We start from the raw sequence: 17,823 nt of genomic DNA, 5'->3' as shown, positions 1-17,823 counted from the left end.
ACACACACACACACACACACACACACTTGGTACATTTATTTCTAGCAAACTGAAAGTTTCCATCACACAGGACTCTTTGCAGAGATCTGGAGTAGCTATAACTTGAGCTAGCTTCCTGTGGTGTCAGAATGTGAAATTACTTCCAATAATAGCTTCTTCCCAAGGGGGTGCTGATAATTATGACAGACAAGCAACATGAGGGCTGGGGCATTGGAGAGTGGAGTTAGACACAGCTTGCGAACCGCTGAGTTTAGAGTTCCTTGTAGCCCTTGAGAACTAAAGCACAGGTGGTAAAACCTGCCTGGGCCAGAACATGTGGTAGGGAAGGAGACTTGCCTCCCATTCTCCAGAGGAGCAAACCTGGGAGAGGCTGCTGAGGCTTGTTTCGGCTTCCTTTTCTTTATTGGGACTTCTTTCTAGCTGTCTTTCCGAATCAGTGAACCCATTGTTGCCTATGACGTCGGATGCTGTTCTTACACTGCACATAGCCATGTGCGGTCCTCATTTTCTTTCCCATCCTGCCCTTAGAACGCTAGCTTATTTAAGTATCATCTTTGGAGTGCATTTATTTTCTCGGAGTAGAGATCGAGCTAATTACAAGTGGTGGATGAATGATAAAAAAAAAAGAAAGACAAAAAGCTATCACCTGGCAAAGAAAAGTAGATTCTCAGCGTGAAGAAGGTACCTGGCAAAGAAAAGTAGATTCTCAGCGTGAAGAAGGTACCTGGCTTGGCAGGCACCTCCCAGACCACAGGAAGCCTAGAGAAGTCTACTCCCTTGCCTAGGTTCCAGCAGGGATTACTCTCTGTGTCAGACTTCCTTTCAGATTGTCTAGAAAAAGAGCTCCAATTTACTATAGCACCAAAATATTGTGAGATCAGTGCAGTAGACAGGGGCAAGCAGGGAGGGAAGAGCTGTATGGCACAGTGCTTGCTGAGTATATACAGGTATTTTTAGCAGAATTTGTCTATCCAGTCACAGAAATAACATCACTGGCGGTCTTCCCTTGACAGCATGACCTCCAGGGTGGTAGTGAGATAAGCGGTAAATTTTAAAGGCTGACTGTGTAGCCTTAACTACCAGGGTTATGGCCCGGTCAGCTTAGTGAGAATCAGATTATCAGCTGAGTAGATTGTCAGAAAGGAGGCTCCTCGAATTTAGAGTTTGGTGGTCCCTCGTCCTGAAGTTCCTGTGTTCTGCTTATCAAACACATGCTAGACACTGAATCTTTAATCGCAAGGTAGAAAATTGGATTTGCTCCCAGCCCTTCCAGATGAATGAGATATGAAATACATGTCTAAATGGAATGATTTAGCATTTCCCAATGGAAGGATTGCGCATTTGCACATTCTGAGAAGCAACATATAGATTGGAATAGTCAAATTATCTGGGGAATTTAGATGGTTTCACATATAGAACATGATTTAGTGAAATTTGGCATGAATGAAAACTGACTAATAACGAGAGCAAACTCCCCAAATACTTGGACTTTTAAAATTTTCTCTTAAAGATTTCAATTGGTTATTGCCTGATTTATTCTCAGTTGATTATTGAAGGATGTTAGTTCTTTCCTTTGGGCCATATATACACATGGTTTAATCTGTCTTGAAGGCTAGCCCTAAAGAATAAGCATAGATTATTGAACTCTTAACAGCCATTTACTGATTTGTTTTCCACTCATTATTTACATATTTGTTCCCCAAACATTGTTCTAGAACACCATTTATATTTTAAAACTGAAATAACAGCACCAAAAACTCAGCTTACAGTAACTTTTTTTCCTTCTGTGATGTGTAAGTGGAAAAAAAATGATTACAGAATGGAAAGCTCCAGAAAGACTAAAAGAGAACCGAGCATGACTTCTCTAAATGATCTGAAGAAGATCTAACTTGGGAGAATATGCAAAGCAGCCATGTAAAAGAACAAAAGGGGCTGCACACTGGGGAAGTGTGTGGGGCTGGAAGCAAAGAATGAGCCCCAGATGAGAGTGAGCAAGATTTACAGAAGAGTGCCTTGGTTCTGATTGACCAAGGTCATGAGACAGGAGGCCACATCAGTAGGGAGAACTGCTCGTTCGAGCACATGAGTTTGGGCAGTAGGTAATGTTTGGCAGAAAAATTCACTAAGGGATTTATCAGTGCTGGGGAAATTTAAACTGACTTGAGTGTGGGAGAGATGGAGGGCCTGAAAGCAAGCGCTTTCCACTGAAATGACAGCCTTCAATTTTTAGAAGTAGGCATTTGAAAATTGCCCAAACACTCATGTGTAGTATAAATCAACCTCAGATCCTTTGCAGCCATTCCATTTTTATTACATGAAAGGAAGGTGGGGGGACATACCCAGGCTCCTAGGATCTCTGTAGCTCTTCCCTCCCCACACTTCCTAAACTAGCTCAGGCAGGGGCTGCAGTCAGAACTCAATTCAAGGGAAGACAATGCAGAGCTGGAAAGATGGACAGGGGAAGTAATTACTAGATCCTGGCTGCTTTAATTAAGCTCTGAGAATACTTGAAGGGAAAGAAAACACTACACTTGAATAGAGGAGGTGGGATGTGTGTGGTCACATTAGTACAGCAGGCAAGCCAGTGTGGGAGGGATGAATAAAGCTATGGCGGAAGGAATCCCTACTCTTGCTTAGAGTCTTCGTAACTCTGTGGCCAGGCCCGAGGGCTGCAGGAGGATGTTGCTTTAACAAATTCCATATTAATACTTCCCTGTTTGTATAATAAAGAATCCAGCAACTTTCAGCTCTGTGTCCTGCATTTGAGATATCCCTCATGGTGAAGCTTGACTCAGATTATGAGACATACTTTGGATTGTACCCATTTGTGAGTAACTCAGGAGGAAATGTATTTACAGATGTAGCAATGCCGGAGAAAGCCCGCAGCTCCATGCTTTTGTGTTTGAAACATCTGTCTGAACCTCAGCGTTCCACCTCGGTGCAGGCTAAGCAATAGACAGTGGCACAGGTTTCTGCAAAATAGTTTGCAAGTCAATGACATTATCATCACTAGAATGTTCTCTGTTGGGTTTGTTAACAGAGAACATTCTTAATCTCTTCTAAGAGAGTGAAGATGAGCTCCATTTTCTTACACGAAATCATCCAGGGTGACATTAATCCTCAGAAAGAGAGCTTACATCTTGATTGGACATTCTTTAACCTTGGACAGGACCTAAGGCTAAGGCCCCACTGTTTAGAAACACAGATAGTGCCCTTAGCACTTACAATAGCCGCGGCTGCTTCTTTCTGAGCAAACACTGTAACCATAAACAGCTCTAGCAGTTATGAAAGATTTCTTCGGCCACACTATAACAATCCTTCAGAATTAGTGTCATCACCCCTATGTACAGAGGAAAAGTCCTGAAAACTTGTGAGGTCAGGTATCCAGCTAAAGGTGGGCTGAGGTAAGACTTGAACTTGGAATTGTTTGACCTAGAGTTTCTGTTATTTTTCATTGTCATGGCACTACACTGTCAGAAAAGAAAAACTTGTAAACGGTCAGAGAAAAAAATCCAGAAACTAAACAAGGGAGAAAAAAACAAGAGTACATGTTAGGGATCTGTATAGTATGTCACAGGAAATGTTAATATAAACCTCATGACTAATTGAAACAGCAGTTTGCACATGTTAATGCTGATTAAGTATTGTGAACTGTCTGTGTCGCCCCTTGCAACAAGTTTATAAGCTGGGTCTGGGCTGATGGAACAGACAGCTCAAGGTTGAGGAGTCACCACCAAACCTGGGTATGTGAGTTTCATCTCCAAGTCCCATGCTGGAAATAGAGAACCTGTTCCATCAAGTTGTCTTCTGACCACCACAGGCGTCCTGTGGCATATGTACTCAGAACACATAAACACATATCAGATTTCCTGACTGTCCATAGCATATAGAGAAAACCAGTCTTAAGAGATCCTGAAAAATCTTTTCACTATTGTCAAACATTTCCTAAGAAAGAATGTAAAAGTTCAAGCTGGGTCCAGATCGGAGTCCAGAGCCCACATTCTGGTTTATAGTTGTTGGGATGGAATAATGTTTATTTGAATGGTTATTGATTTGATGGTAACATATTGTTTACTGGGCATAGGCTGATTTTTGTTCTTGTTTTTGTTGTTGTTTGTTGTTGTTGTTGTTTTGTAGATGATTTGGTTCTTGGTCAGAGATGTCATCATTGTTAGTGCCAGAAAATAACTGTATTCTACAGATGGCAGTGGAAGGAGAGGGGGGCAGCTGAGAGGCAGTTGAGTTAAATGAAACACAGCTAATGCTCTGCATCAGCAAAGAGCAATGGAGCGTTAGCAAGTTTGATTTCCAATATAAATAATGCTCAAAAACAAAGACTGTCACACATAAGAAAAGGTTCAGGGTGCTCACTTGATGCGTTGCTTGAACTATATTGAAAGTTCAGCAAGGGCAGGGAGCTGTGTCAGATTATGTATCTCTTATCTCTTAGCCCCAGCATAGCCTTAGGTACAAGGTAATGACTGGCTCGAAAGCTGAGGAATGAATGAACAGATGCATAGCAAGCCATGGCTTTTTAAAAGGGGCTGTCTGTTCAGGCGATGTTAATAGAGGAAATAGGAACTGTACAAAGTCGAAAACAAGGGTTACATTGACTCTTGAGCCTTTGCAAATCAGGCAGCCAATTCAGTGTTACCTCTCGGGATTGTTTGAACAGAGATCCAGTTTTAAGAAGTGGTAGGGTGGTGAGTGAGACGATAAGCTACGTGGAGGAGCCTGTACTGACATTTGTACAACTCACGTGATGCACTCCCTGTATTTATCACAGTTCTTAAAGCAAGCAAGGCAGCTATGGTATCCTCATTTTACACAGAGGCGACTACATTCAGTCAGTGCCTGCATGGGGTTTCCCAGCCACTGGGCCATGGTTTGTTAAGCTGTGTGACTACACTAGTGCCTACTTAAGCATCCTTTCACCATTATTTAAAAACAGATCATGTTCAGCCTGTAGAAGACGTACTGAGGTGTAGGCGGATGTTGAAGCTTGAGCACAGCCCATCAGGGCTAAAACTGCCAAACTATAGCAGTTTTTGAAGCTTCTCAAATATTAGAAGTATAAAAGCTGACTGTGGACAAAGTTATTCTGTGTCGTCCAGGGGCCAAGGGAAGGCATAAGGCCAAATGGGCAAATAATAGCTCAACATCAAGTAAAATTTATTCATTCACTTATTTTCATGTCCCACCCCCCTCCTTCCCTCCCTTTCTCCCTCCCTCCCTTTCCTTCCATCCTTCCCTCTCCTTCCCTTCCTCTAGTAATTTTAATGTAGCTTACAAAGTACTGTGTTTTCTTAAGATATTTCCATGCCCATGTGCCAGCCTCTGCTCTAAATATCCCCCTCCCCCTTGCTCTTTCCCAGTGTCTCCCCTAATGTATATTCTCCTGTCTCTGTCTGGTTCCCTCTTTCCCATAAATGGTCCTTATTTCTGCTTTCATTTCAGATACGTTTTATTACTGTCTTTTTCCCCCTCCCTTAAGGCCAGTTTGTCCTCTCTCATGATCCCCTTTCTAATTTCATGATCTATGTATGTGCGCGCGCATGTGCACGCGTGCACACACACACAACACACACACACACACACACACACTGTAATGAATATGCAGGTTGATATGTAGAGGATATTGAGTGGTAAGGAAGTGACTTCCCTTCCATCAGAAGGATTTAGGCAGAGGCTAAAGTGATGGGTGCAATGAGAGACCGTAGTACTTTGCAGTTTAGTACTGTAAATGATGTTTAATTTCAGTTATCAAAGGATCAGTTCCTCTATTGTACTGGTCACCTTTCAAGTGTCTACTACTCACATAGGGCCAGTAGATGCCAGTGAGGCCATGTAGAATGTTTAGCACCAGTACAGAGCTAACAGGCAGGATTATGAGACCCCAGGAACATGTGTTCTGAAATTCTGGGTTTCTGTGTATGATTCCAGCCAACCAGCATTTAAACTAAATGCCTTATATTTGTGTGCATATTGGAAATGTTTTCTCATAGCATTATTAAGGTGTATTATTATTAAGGCATATACCTACTTGTTTATTTTGGTTATCTGTCTATTCTTGATGGGAGAAATTTTGGGCCTTATCAGCCATTGTCACCCAGAGCTTAGGCTACCTGACTGGGCAGTTCAGTCTCTTCATTTCCTAAATTTTATTCACTCTTACTTTTTTTCTCCTTGCAAATTGGTCATCCCCAAAGGAAACAAATTTGATAGCAGATTGTTGGCAATTAATTACCTGTGATATGCAGAGCCACTTCATAAATGTCAGTGCTGAGGAATCCCCTAGAGATGGAATTCTTACATTCAACTGAAAATTAATTGTAATTAATATAATAGGTTAATTCATTGTAATTATTTTTAAGCCTTTTGGCAATAAGCTAATTCCCCGAGATCCACATTGCTCAGAGTGTCACAGAGAACAGTTGATACGAATGTTCTGGTAATAAACCTTAAGCCTCTAGAAAAAAGCAAAACTATTTGTCTTTCCTTCTGGCTGGGTTTCTTCAGAAACATATTTTTGAGGGCATTTGATTTCTGGAGAACAAAGGAATCCTGACACGGTGATGCATAAATATGCCTAGCTCAAGTGGACTCTGCTCACTGGAGAAAGAGAACACAAAAAGCCTTTGATTGTGCTTGGTTTTCTTTGGAAGTATATCTGCACCAGGCTCACAGAATGCCTTTGCTCCTGGGATAAAACGTAATGGAACTGCAAATGACAGAACCTGGCCTTTTCCCCATCCTGATTATTTCCACTTGATTCATTTAATCTTTGGTGATTATTCAATCACGTCTGAAACAAACAAAAGAAATGACGGGGTAGGGTTCCTGTCCCATTTGAAGAGCTGTGAACATCAGCAGAATAGTCTCGAACATACAAACAAATACAAATTGCATCTGACGGCGCCTTGTTTTTCTGTGTTTAGGAAGAGTTACTGTGTTGTGAGGGAAACAGCTCAAGTTCCCACACACAGGAAGCGTGTCGAGCTGTGACGGGTGACTTCATTATTAAAGTTGAAAAACAATCATTTGGAACAAGTATTTCATAATGTGAAGCTGTGCAGAAGCTGAAGAGACATTGTGTTTCCTTGTACAGGATAAATACAAAAAGTAAACCGTAAGATGGTTTTTAAAAGGTAGACTCTTCAACACTGATTCACAGATAGGCCTCAGGGACTCAGAGCTGTCCACTGTCATCCTACTATGTCCCTGAGCCTGATACCAAGTTTACAAGTAGAGGATACAGGCAACTCTGAGAGTTCCTGAGATCTAGGTCAGGCATCTAAAGGCCCTAATGTCCCATCCATGCTAAAGGTGCCATTTGGGAGGTGGGGACATATTTAGCAGGTGAGCTTAGGGAGATCTTTAAGACAGGAGGGAAAGTGGTGGGCAGGTTTGTAAATCAAGCTTCTTTCTGCTTCCTGGAGAAATAAGTAAGCCATATGTTGGCTAAGTGTTCCTGGCTGTATGTGCTGCCCTCACTAGGGGCCTCAAACAATAGACTGGTTCTCCCTTCTTAGCAACGTTTGCCTTGATTTCTTACTGATTCTTAAGGTAATGGAAAACAAACTGACACACATATTCTTGGTGTATGAGAAGAACATATGCAGAAGAGAAATGTATCCACACATTCTTGTAGATATTTCTGATTGGTTTTGGGAAATCCTGAATAAAACAGTTTTTAGTGTTCCCTAAAATGCTTCTTAGAAGTCTGCAATGAGCCAAGGACTCAGGTGCCTCCCACAATTCAGGAGAGAAGCAGGGCAGAAGCGAGTGGAGGGGTCCTGATTGAGATGGCCTCCTCAACCATGAGGTGTGGACTATAACTTACTTACATCACAGGTTTTGTCATGGTGAAGAGGGTGGCAGACTTGTTCTAGTTGCTGGCTGTTGGTATGAAGTATAGAAGCTGGGAGATGGTTACATCACAGCAGGGGTGGGAAGCAGCACACTGCCCAGCACAGAAGTCCCAGGGTATTCGGGTATCCATTCAAAGTCTCCCCAACCTGTTTAGTTGCATGCGAATCTTTGGAAACTTTCTATTCTTGGGTAAAATAAGAGATGATGTCATTGTGTATTTACATCACAAATCAGTAGATATAGTCACTTCCTTTAGGTGCAATATTGAGGCTCATGCTCACAAATCAAGTTGACAGTCAGTGGCTGATTTTCACAATACTAATGACACAGTGTCCTGTGATGTCGGTTTGAAAACCTTGAGGCAGACCGTCAGCAGACCCTTCTGGAGATTCAGTTGCAGACTCCGTTCACAGCAAGACCCAGTCACAGGATTGTGGACAGCAGATGCCACAGCCCTCCCTGTGCCCCAGGTGCCTGAGGAAAGATCATCTACTAGTGTTCATTTACATACCGGAGAAGCTGAGAACCCCAGAGTTGCTCCTGCTGGAGAGTCAGATGCCTCAGAGGTTCCAACCTGAAGACCTGGAAGGTTCCTGAAGAGCTGCTGGTCTTCCATATTGGAAGTCGAAGAAGCTGTAGTGTGATGGCAGTAGAGAGGGATTCCTAAGCAACATTTGTCAGTGCACTTCTTTCTCCTCTATTACTCCATTACTCTGTGCTTTGGTGGGAGGTGCCACAGCTCTAAAGGAAGGTCTTAGCTCTTCAGTTAATCCTAGGAAATGTCCTCACACGCCTTCCTGAAAGCATGTCTCTTAGTTGATTTCTCACCTTATCAGGTTGACAGTCAAGATTAACCATCACAGGACCTATCCTGGATTCCCCTCTTATGCTGTATCAAATTCAGCTTCACCTTCCAAATAGAAGCTGACCACTTTTCAATACCTCTTCCTGCAGCAAAAACTCATTCTGAGTGGTATAGCAGCTACTCCCTTAGCAGTGGATGTAACAGCTACTCCCTTAGCAGTGGATGTAACAGCTACTCCTTTAGCAGTGGATGTAACAGCTACTCCCTTAGCAGTGGATGTAACAGCTACTCTCTTAGCAGTGGATGTAACAGCTACTCCCTTAGCAGTGATGTGTAACAGCCATGCCCTTACCTTAGCAGTGATGTGTAACAGCCATGCCCTTACCTTAGCAGTGGTGTGTAACAGCTACTCCCTTAGCAATTCTGTCTCTTGTCATACAGTTTTCACATATCCACAGTACAAGACATACATCTTGACTTCCTGCTTGCCCTCTCCCATAGTCTTGCAATAACCGTACAAATCAAATGCTAAATTTTTATGTTTCTGTAGGCCTGTACCCACTTGAATCCTGGCCATTTCTCCAACCCTGTGCCACAAACTCTTCTTGTTCCATTGCTCACTCCTCTCTTGTGACTGTTTTCAGGCCTGTCAACTTCCTTCCTCTTCACAAATATTCAGATGTGCATGTAGCTTTCTTACTTTGTTGAGGACTCTGTTCATCATAATCCTGCCTTTCAGAAGTCTTCCCTGGCCTCCACACTAGAAAATGGCATAGAGAAACACAAATGTGTTATCCTTATTAACTTGGGGGGGGGGGTTTCTCCAGAGCTGGAGAGAAGCTATGGGAAGTGGAAGAAGAGCCAGGGGAGCAACAGAGGAACAGAGAAAGGAGACATTCTTAGGACACCCCTGGTCAAGGTCATCTTCTTTCAGGATCAGAATGTCAAGATAATAGTGCCCCTGTGTCCGGAACCAGGGTTCTCATTTGGGAGGAACAGACCTGGTGCCTTCAGAAGGACCACTGTGCACGTACTTAGGATGAAGTGATAAGAATGGTGAATGCCAGGCTTCATCACACTCACGTTACTAGACCACAACCAGAGCAGGGAAAGAGACAGGAAATCTGAGCAGAAGTGGTCCATTCCCATTTAATACCTCTTTCTCCAGTCCAAAGTCCCTACAAGACATGATGTCAGAAATATACAAGCATAAGAAAATGTGTCTAAGACATTGTTAGAAAAACTTGCATCAAAATGCACTGATGGGCTCCTGGATAAACTGGAAGAGAATCGATCACAAGAGGAAGGGAAAGGTGTGTGTCTACAGTGTGTGGTAAGGGAAGGAGAGAAGATTCTAAGAACCTGGTTCAAGTAAGTGTGCATCCTGGTAGGTAAGGAGTTAGGAAGGAAGGCTGGCATTATGGTCATTCACAGACAGAAGTGGACGTTTCAGTCCTGTGACAGAGTGATGATTCTTTAGCTTATGAGTCCTCATCCTCATCCTCCCTCTCCTTCTCTTCTTCCTTCTCCTCTTCCTCTTCTTCCGTAAAACCTGGTTTCTTTTGTGCTTTCACTGACTGAACATGGTCCTCTCAACTTGGAGAAGGTAATCTCTCTCATGAAGGTCATCTGTCAGTGGACATGGGCCATGTCTGCACAGTCCCTTCACAGAATCAATTAGACCCGTGTGGGATGGAAAAACTAGGGCCATATCCAAATCAAATTGGCATGCAGCACTAACTGTTATGGACCCCTGCCTCATAGAACCTGTGAGCTCTCAAACAAAAGCTTTGGAGACTCTAGATTTAAAAGAAACCAACCAACCAACCGAACAAACAAAAACAGATGCTGAGCTAAGTTTCTGGAAACAAGATGGCAGAAACTCTGCTAGCCACTTTATTGTACTAAGATGGAAACTTACCACCTTGGTGAGGTTTGTAAGGTCCTTCATGGCTGAGCAAGTCCCTGAACATCCTCAGATCTCCCTGCTCCCAAATACCCACCCCATTTGCATTGGCATCTTCTTCTCACCGTTAGCACTTAACCACCTTCTCTACAATTTAATTTTGGTTTACTATTTATTAACTCCATTATCTAGAATGCAAACCTTTGTGTAAGAATCCTCATCCTGATGGTTGTTGTGTTTCAAGTATCTGACATGGCACCTGGCATATTGCAGAGGCCAAAGAAAGGTCTGCATGGTGAAGGGGAAGGCTACAGAAAGGCAGTTTTGTAGAACCTGTGTTGTCTTGTGAGGGCAGCTGAGGCAGTGTGGTTCCAGAGGACCATTCACATTGTCCATCTGACACAGCAGCCCTTTTGAAGAGAAGAAGCAATGATCAGTAGCTTCAAATCTCTCCTTTATCCAAAAGGAGCAGTAAAGACTGGGGTTGGGGGGCTGGCAGGGGTTGGTCAGTTCTTTGCTGCTTCCTGAGAACACTGCATTAAGCTTGGTAGAAAATTTTAATATTTTTCATTCATGTAAAAGAATAGGAATCTAAATTGTTTTCAAGAATTGAACCTCATGCAGCAGCCACTTATCTTGGTGAGTTTTGCAGAGACAGATGCGTACATAAGGAACTCAAGAATCTTTTTATGATAATTAGTACTTAGGACGCTGGAATTAATGACTTGCTTTCCACTGTAGATAACGCCAAGCTTCTAACGTCCAAAGGTCTCAAGGAGGCCTCGCATGAGTCTGTCAAGGTGTTTCCCAAGACTCAGAGCATAGCAACTTCCCCCATGCTGGCTGAATTATTTTTGTAGCATCTGTCTATCCAGTGACTGAAAACATTCTCCATCTTTGTCTTTATCTTCCCCTCCCTTGACCTTTCCTGAAACCTGCTAATTAGAGGTCTGAAGCTTGTGTTTCAGTGAAAAAAAAAATGTTTTTAAATCATAGCTAAGCAGAGAAGATTTGGTGATTTTAACTTCTCCGTGAAATGAATATTATATTTTTATCTGTCCATCGCCACAATACATTTCCTTTTTCTATAGCCAGAAAATTTTTAGCTCTGCTCATTAGGATTCTTAGAGACCAGCAGTTTTAAAAGGGTCATCCCTGGACCATCTCCACCTGGGAACTTGGGAATGCCCTGAGGGAGTTTCTGACCTGTGCCAAGCCAGAGAAGTATGTTCACTGATGATCCTGACTTAATTAAGCTGTGCCCTGTCTCTTTTTCAAATAATCCTAGAAACTAAGATGTTGATATAAACATTAGAATGCTATTTTTTATGAATACTTGAATTTTTCATTTCCACCTAAAACTGTATTAGGTTGGAAGATACCCCTCCAAGAGATTCGACTATGTCTTCCTTCTTTTTCATTTTAACCCGAGGATCCTTCCCTGGACTTTAGAACTACTTCGTCTCGTGACTCGGTATTCACATATAGCCTTCCTTTGGAAATTCTGCCTAGTGTTCCGAGGCTTGTTTAATTTAAGAAGCACTTTTTAGAACCATGCCTAATCCTAGAGAAAACTAAATTAACTCTCACCACAAAGTCGCAGGGAATCATGCCGCTGGAAAACATGAATGTCTGTGGAAGCTAAGGAAGATTGCCTGTGTTGGATGCCAGGATTACCATGGTCATGAAATTCCTTAGAATGATCTCACTGGTACTGATAACTGGAAAACCCTGGAGTGGTGGGTAATCGAAAGCAGAGAGCATTCATTTCTGCCCTTAGTAGAACATGTGCACCCCAGATCACATTTTAATGATGGAAGATAAATTAAAAGTGATGACCAGAACTCATTCTAAGCCTTGATTTTTTCCAGTTTTTCTTAAGCAGCATGTGTTAGGTTCATAAGAAAATGACAAACATATCTTCCAAAGTCCCTAAGATGGCTAGGCATTAACATAGGCATTCCTGGTCAGAAGGTTCAAGATGCCAAAGCTGAGGCCATTGTGACGATCGCATTGCTGTGTGAGCTAGATGCTCCTTCTCTGTGGCTCAGCTCCCTGGGTTACCTGAATGCTCTTGTCTATAGTCTGGGTAGAGATTTGCTCTCAGTTGAGATCTAAGAAGTACCCATTTTGTGCATGTGTGCATGTGTGTCTGTCTGTCCTTACTTTTAATGGATACAAAAAATAATATTATAAAAAAAGAGATTCATGTAGCTCATCATTTGTGAGAATTTAATGTTCAAACACCATAGTGACCATCTGAGGACCTCTTTGGCTGTCACATGTTGGATGGTTTCAGAGTGTAGATCACATGTTAAAAGGATAGACAAAATCCAGAGACTGATTCAGGGTTCGGCTTTCTCTCATTTTCTTGAGAGTTAAATTGGGGTCCCACAGGATCTACCTTAATCCCCTATGAGGACAACACCATCCCAGGCCTAAACACTCCCGCTAGGCTCCATCTTTGAATGCTCCCTCCAGCTCCCTCCAGCTCCCCTAGCTCTGAACTCAGAGACAAACAGGATTCCATACGGTAGCAGTCTATGCTCATGTGTGTTCAGAGTTCAGTTCAGAGTCTTTAACAGTGTTCTGGTGATATTTAACAGTTAGCACTAGAGACGGAAAAGCCAAAGTGTGCAGCACTTGCAAACTTCTGTATTGTGAACCTTTTCACCATGACCAGTTTCAAGCTATCTGTGTGTTGTCATCAGACTGTGGTAAAGAGGCACACATAGGCACTCTTGAGTCGGCACATTGATTCTAGGTCACCATTGCAATGTAGAGAATTTAGAAGACCAGAGAAGATTGCTGAAAGTAGAATGTATAATTTCATAATGTTATGGCTATAAGCAAAACTCAGCTTTAATATAATATTATATTTCCAATTCATTTTTGGGGGTAGGTTATTATTACTACCATTTTGTATATGAAATTTTGATTTATGAACATACAATTTCAGTGATTTAATGTATGATTTTTTTTGTTGTCCTAATTGTATACATTTAAGAGCATCTTCCAGTCTTTTGTATAACTGTAAATCATGCTCTAAATCACTAGCAGAACACATACATGGTTCTTTGGGTATACATTGTTGTTTATATTTCTGGATATTTTTAGGACAGGTTGAAGGATAAAATTATTTTGATTATGGGTCTTAAAACCTATTCACTAATGCCCTCTAGAAATTTTGTACCAAGACACCTACTAAAAACAATCTATGATTTGTGACATCAGCACCACAGAGTGTTTTGTAAAGGTTTGGACGATTGACATTATTTTTAATTTTTTTTTATGTATTTACTGTGTGACTGTTTTGTCTGTATGTGTGTGTCTGTAACATATGTGTACTTGGTGCTCACAGAGACCAGAAGAGGGTGTCAGGCTCTTGGGACTGGAGTTACAGATACTTGGGGACCACCATGTGGGGTGCTGGGAACTGAAACCAAGTCCTCTGCAAGAGTAACATGTGCTCTTAGCCACAGAGCCGTAGATCAGCACCTGGGAAATCAGTATTAAAGTCTTTCTTGGCAAGTGTTTTGAATAGTTTTTGTTGTTGTTTTTTCGAGACAAGGTTTCTCTGTGTAGCCCTGGCTGTCCTGGATCTCACTCTGTAGACCAAGCTGGCCTCGAACTCAGAAATCTGTCTGCCTTTGCCTCCCAAGTGCTGGGATTAAAGACATGCACCACCCGGCTTGAATATTTTTTACAATATTACATGTGTTTTATTGGAAAATAAAATACTTAGCAAAAGCTGAATTGCTTTTATGAAGACATTTCCAAAATCTATTTTTGAGGTCATGATTACATCATTTCTTCTTCTTTTTTTGTCCCTCCAAACCTTCCCATATACCCACCCACCCTTCCTTCCTTCCTTCCTTCCTTCCTTCCTTCCTTCCTTCCTTCCTTCCTTCATTCATTCCTTCCTTCCTTTCTTTTTTCCTTCCTTCCTTCCTTCCTTCCTTCCTTCCTTCCTTCCTTCCTTCCTTCCTTCCTTCTTTCTCCCTTCCCTTCTCTTCCCCTTCCTCCTTCCTTCCTTCCTTCCTTCCTTTCCTTCCTTTCTCTTTTTATTTTTTTAAAGATTTAATTTATTTTATGCATATGAGTATGCACTGTAGCTGTACGGATAGTTGTGAGCCTTCATCTTTCATCTGGTTGTTGGGAATTGACTTTTTTAGGACCTCTGCTCACTCTGGTCAACCCCACTCGCTCTGGTTGCCCCAGTAGGCCCCTCTTGCTCAGTCCCTGCTTGCTCTGGGTCAAAGATTTATTTATTATTATAAATAAGTACACTGCAGCTATCTTCAAGCACACCAGAAGAAGGCGTCAGATCTCATTACAGGTGGTTGTAAGCCACCATGTGGTTGCTGGGATTGGAACTCAGGACCTTCGGAAGAGCAGTTGGTGCTCTTACCCAGTCAGTTTCCTTGGCCTCTCTTTTTGATTAATTGCTGTTACATGCATAATGTACATACATATTTCTAAATGTAACATATTCAGTATAATGTTACATGTGCGTATGTATCTTTCCAGGGCTGATTATTTGTTATTGGATAACTAATGAGAGTGTGTCCCTGAAGAAGACAATTTCTCCCACTCCACAGTCCTTAATTACCTATAGTTCTATGTGTAGGGTTGTGACCTTGGGGGGATTCCCCCACCCACTTTGGCACATTTATTGGTGTTGTCTTTGTTTAGCTCATGTCTAGGCAGTTACATTGGTGAGACTTGATGGATATAACAATCAATTTTATTAGGAAACATTCTCACAGCAAATTCCCTGATCCTCACAATCTTTCACCCACCTTTTCTGCAATGTTTCCTGAGCCTTAGATGTGGAAGCATTTTATCGATGTATCCAGTGGGACTTGGCTCCACAACTCTGTGTTTTGATTGGTTGTGGTTTTCTGTAATGATCTGTCTATCGCACAGAGAAGTTTCTTTGATGAGACATGAGGACTACTCTTACTTGTAGGTACAATGACATGTTTAGGTTGTGTACGGATTGAGCTGGTTTAGTAAAGTGATGGTCGTAGGTAGGTTCTCCTCTAACCTTTGTGACTTCACTAGCACTTGAGTTTCTTGGATCACTCATGGTATCCTTCTTGAATGGGTCTTAAGTGCAACTAGAGAGCTGTTGGTTAGCATCACTGTACCCTTAGGGTTATAATGACAAGCAGTTGTTTTACTTGCGTTATCATTTTTAAAGCTCTGAGGAGTTTATACATGCATACTATATTTGCATCAGGTCCACCATCAACTCCTCCCATGTCTTCCTTCTTCCCAGGCCCCTGGAATCCACTGCTTCCACTTCTGTAATTATTGTGGCATATGCATCACCCTTTTTTAGATCTTCTTTTCAACCTTTTTTTTTTTTGACAAAAAAGCCCCAGTTTGTAACAGTTTTTCATGTCAAGAGTTTGTCCACTTCTTTGTCCCTTTTCCCTTAACACTGTCTATTTCTGTTCCCTGGGCTCCCCCATGCCAGCCTTACCACTCCATGGGTCATTTAGACATAACAGAGCAAGCAGGCTCCCCCAGAGCCAGCTCCCACTCTCTGGGGCACCTTGCTTCACTTCTTCTCAAGCGTATTACCAATTTTAACCCCAAGATGTGTTCTCTGCTCATTATCCCCAACTAGACCCCACACGTGCTCATGACCTCCCTTCTTTACCTCACTTTCTCTAGCATTTAGTATTGCCTCATTTTTACATCTACTTTAGTTATTCATCGTCTTTTCAGAAAGAGTCGTAGTTTATAAAGATGGTGAATGCTCCTGGGGCCAAGAAGGGCGTGGCATTTGTCAAAGAATTAAGAACACTCCAACCCTGTAACTGAAGGGTTTATGTTACCTTTATAAAATCAGTTCATATACAGGTTTTAAATACTGAAGATAACCATTTGCAATATTTCTAAGAAAAGCATTACTAGATTGTTAAATATTTACTGTCTTTGAACACAATTAGGTTAGTATATTTTATGTCACCAAATGTTCCATTACAATTTTTCATTCAGGTTATATTTACAAAATTTGTGTCTGTAAAGATACTGGGAATGTGGATGGCTCAATTCATAAACTGATTGCTTTGCAAGTATGGAGGACTTGAGTTCAACCCCTAGCAGCCATGTAAAAGGTCAGGTGCAATGGTACACTCTTGTTATCTCAGCCCAGAAGATGGAGCCAGGAGAATTCTTGAAGCTCACTGGTTATCAATGTGCTCTGATTGATGAACTGCAAGCCAATGCACACAAACAAACACATATACACATTCACACAGAAACACACAAAAACACTCCACACACTCACAGATGACATCCACAGAGATGCAGGTTCATGCATATACACACACTTGCATATACAAGCACACATTCACACAGAGACACACATGCACATAGATGCACACTTACATATATATACACAAATGCATATATAAACATAAGCACTTGTACAAATGAATACCACAGGTTATAAAATGAATCTGGTAAATTTCTACTCAAACTACATTTTAACCCCATTTTGGTTAAATTTTTACATGTGACTCATATAAAATTGATTTTGTTGAATGTGACAAAATGAAAATATAAAGTCCTGTTTTACATGTGACTAAGTATTGGGGTTTGTTATTGTTAGTGGTTTCATTTATTCTTTCAGTATATTTAAATTTTAGCTGGGTTGTTTCTCATGTGTTTCAAATCTCGGTAGAGATTTCTGAATATTTTTGTGCCAGGATCTCTGTTCTTAAAAGTTCTTTGTAGCATGGGCAAAGTCCCTTGGAACAAATAAATAGGAATGTACTAGGAAGCTGGGTTCCCAGAAGTGGACCTATGTAGGTCTGAGGATCAAACCTACCTGCAGCCAGGAGTTTCCTAAAGTACCTGCCAGGTGTTAGGGCCAGATGACTGACCCTTCCGTTGGCTTTGTGTTCCACTCCCGCCTGACTCTCCATGGATGCTTGATAAGTATTTGTGGATTGAATTGCATAAACACTTAAGGGGGAAAAACCTTTCTAGACAGATGTTCTCAGGATCAGCATTCTCTATTTTGTTCTTTTTCTCCTTTCAGCTACGGTCTAGCACTGAGCTCCATCCAGATCTCCTCACAGACTGCCTCGCAGTGCAGCCCCTGCAGCCAGCCTCTTCCCCCAGAGATGCTGCTGATCGCACCATGGGACACTCCCCGGGGCCAGGGCCAGGGCCTGGGCCTGAACTCTATTCAGGTAAGAATGCAATAGCAAATCTAGTT

General features: G+C 41.9%; 1 protein-coding gene across 2 annotated transcripts in view; it reads left to right on the top strand.

Annotated features, from left to right (window-relative positions):
- Window positions 1-17,823, top strand: part of Glis3 (GLIS family zinc finger 3) — a 426,677-nt gene that overhangs the window by 354,464 nt on the left and 54,390 nt on the right. For both annotated transcript variants that reach the window (XM_031390036.1, XM_031390037.1), the window contains one exon: window positions 17,644-17,797. In XM_031390036.1, coding sequence (XP_031245896.1) covers window positions 17,644-17,797 — 154 coding nt within the window. The remainder of the gene's footprint in view (window positions 1-17,643; window positions 17,798-17,823) is intronic.

The sequence above is a fragment of the Mastomys coucha genome, unplaced genomic scaffold (genome assembly GCF_008632895.1).
Source record: "Mastomys coucha isolate ucsf_1 unplaced genomic scaffold, UCSF_Mcou_1 pScaffold21, whole genome shotgun sequence".
Classification (NCBI taxonomy): domain Eukaryota; kingdom Metazoa; phylum Chordata; class Mammalia; order Rodentia; family Muridae; genus Mastomys; species Mastomys coucha.
The sequence above is the reverse complement of the archived record's forward strand: the minus strand, read 5'-3'. Positions and strand labels throughout refer to the sequence as shown.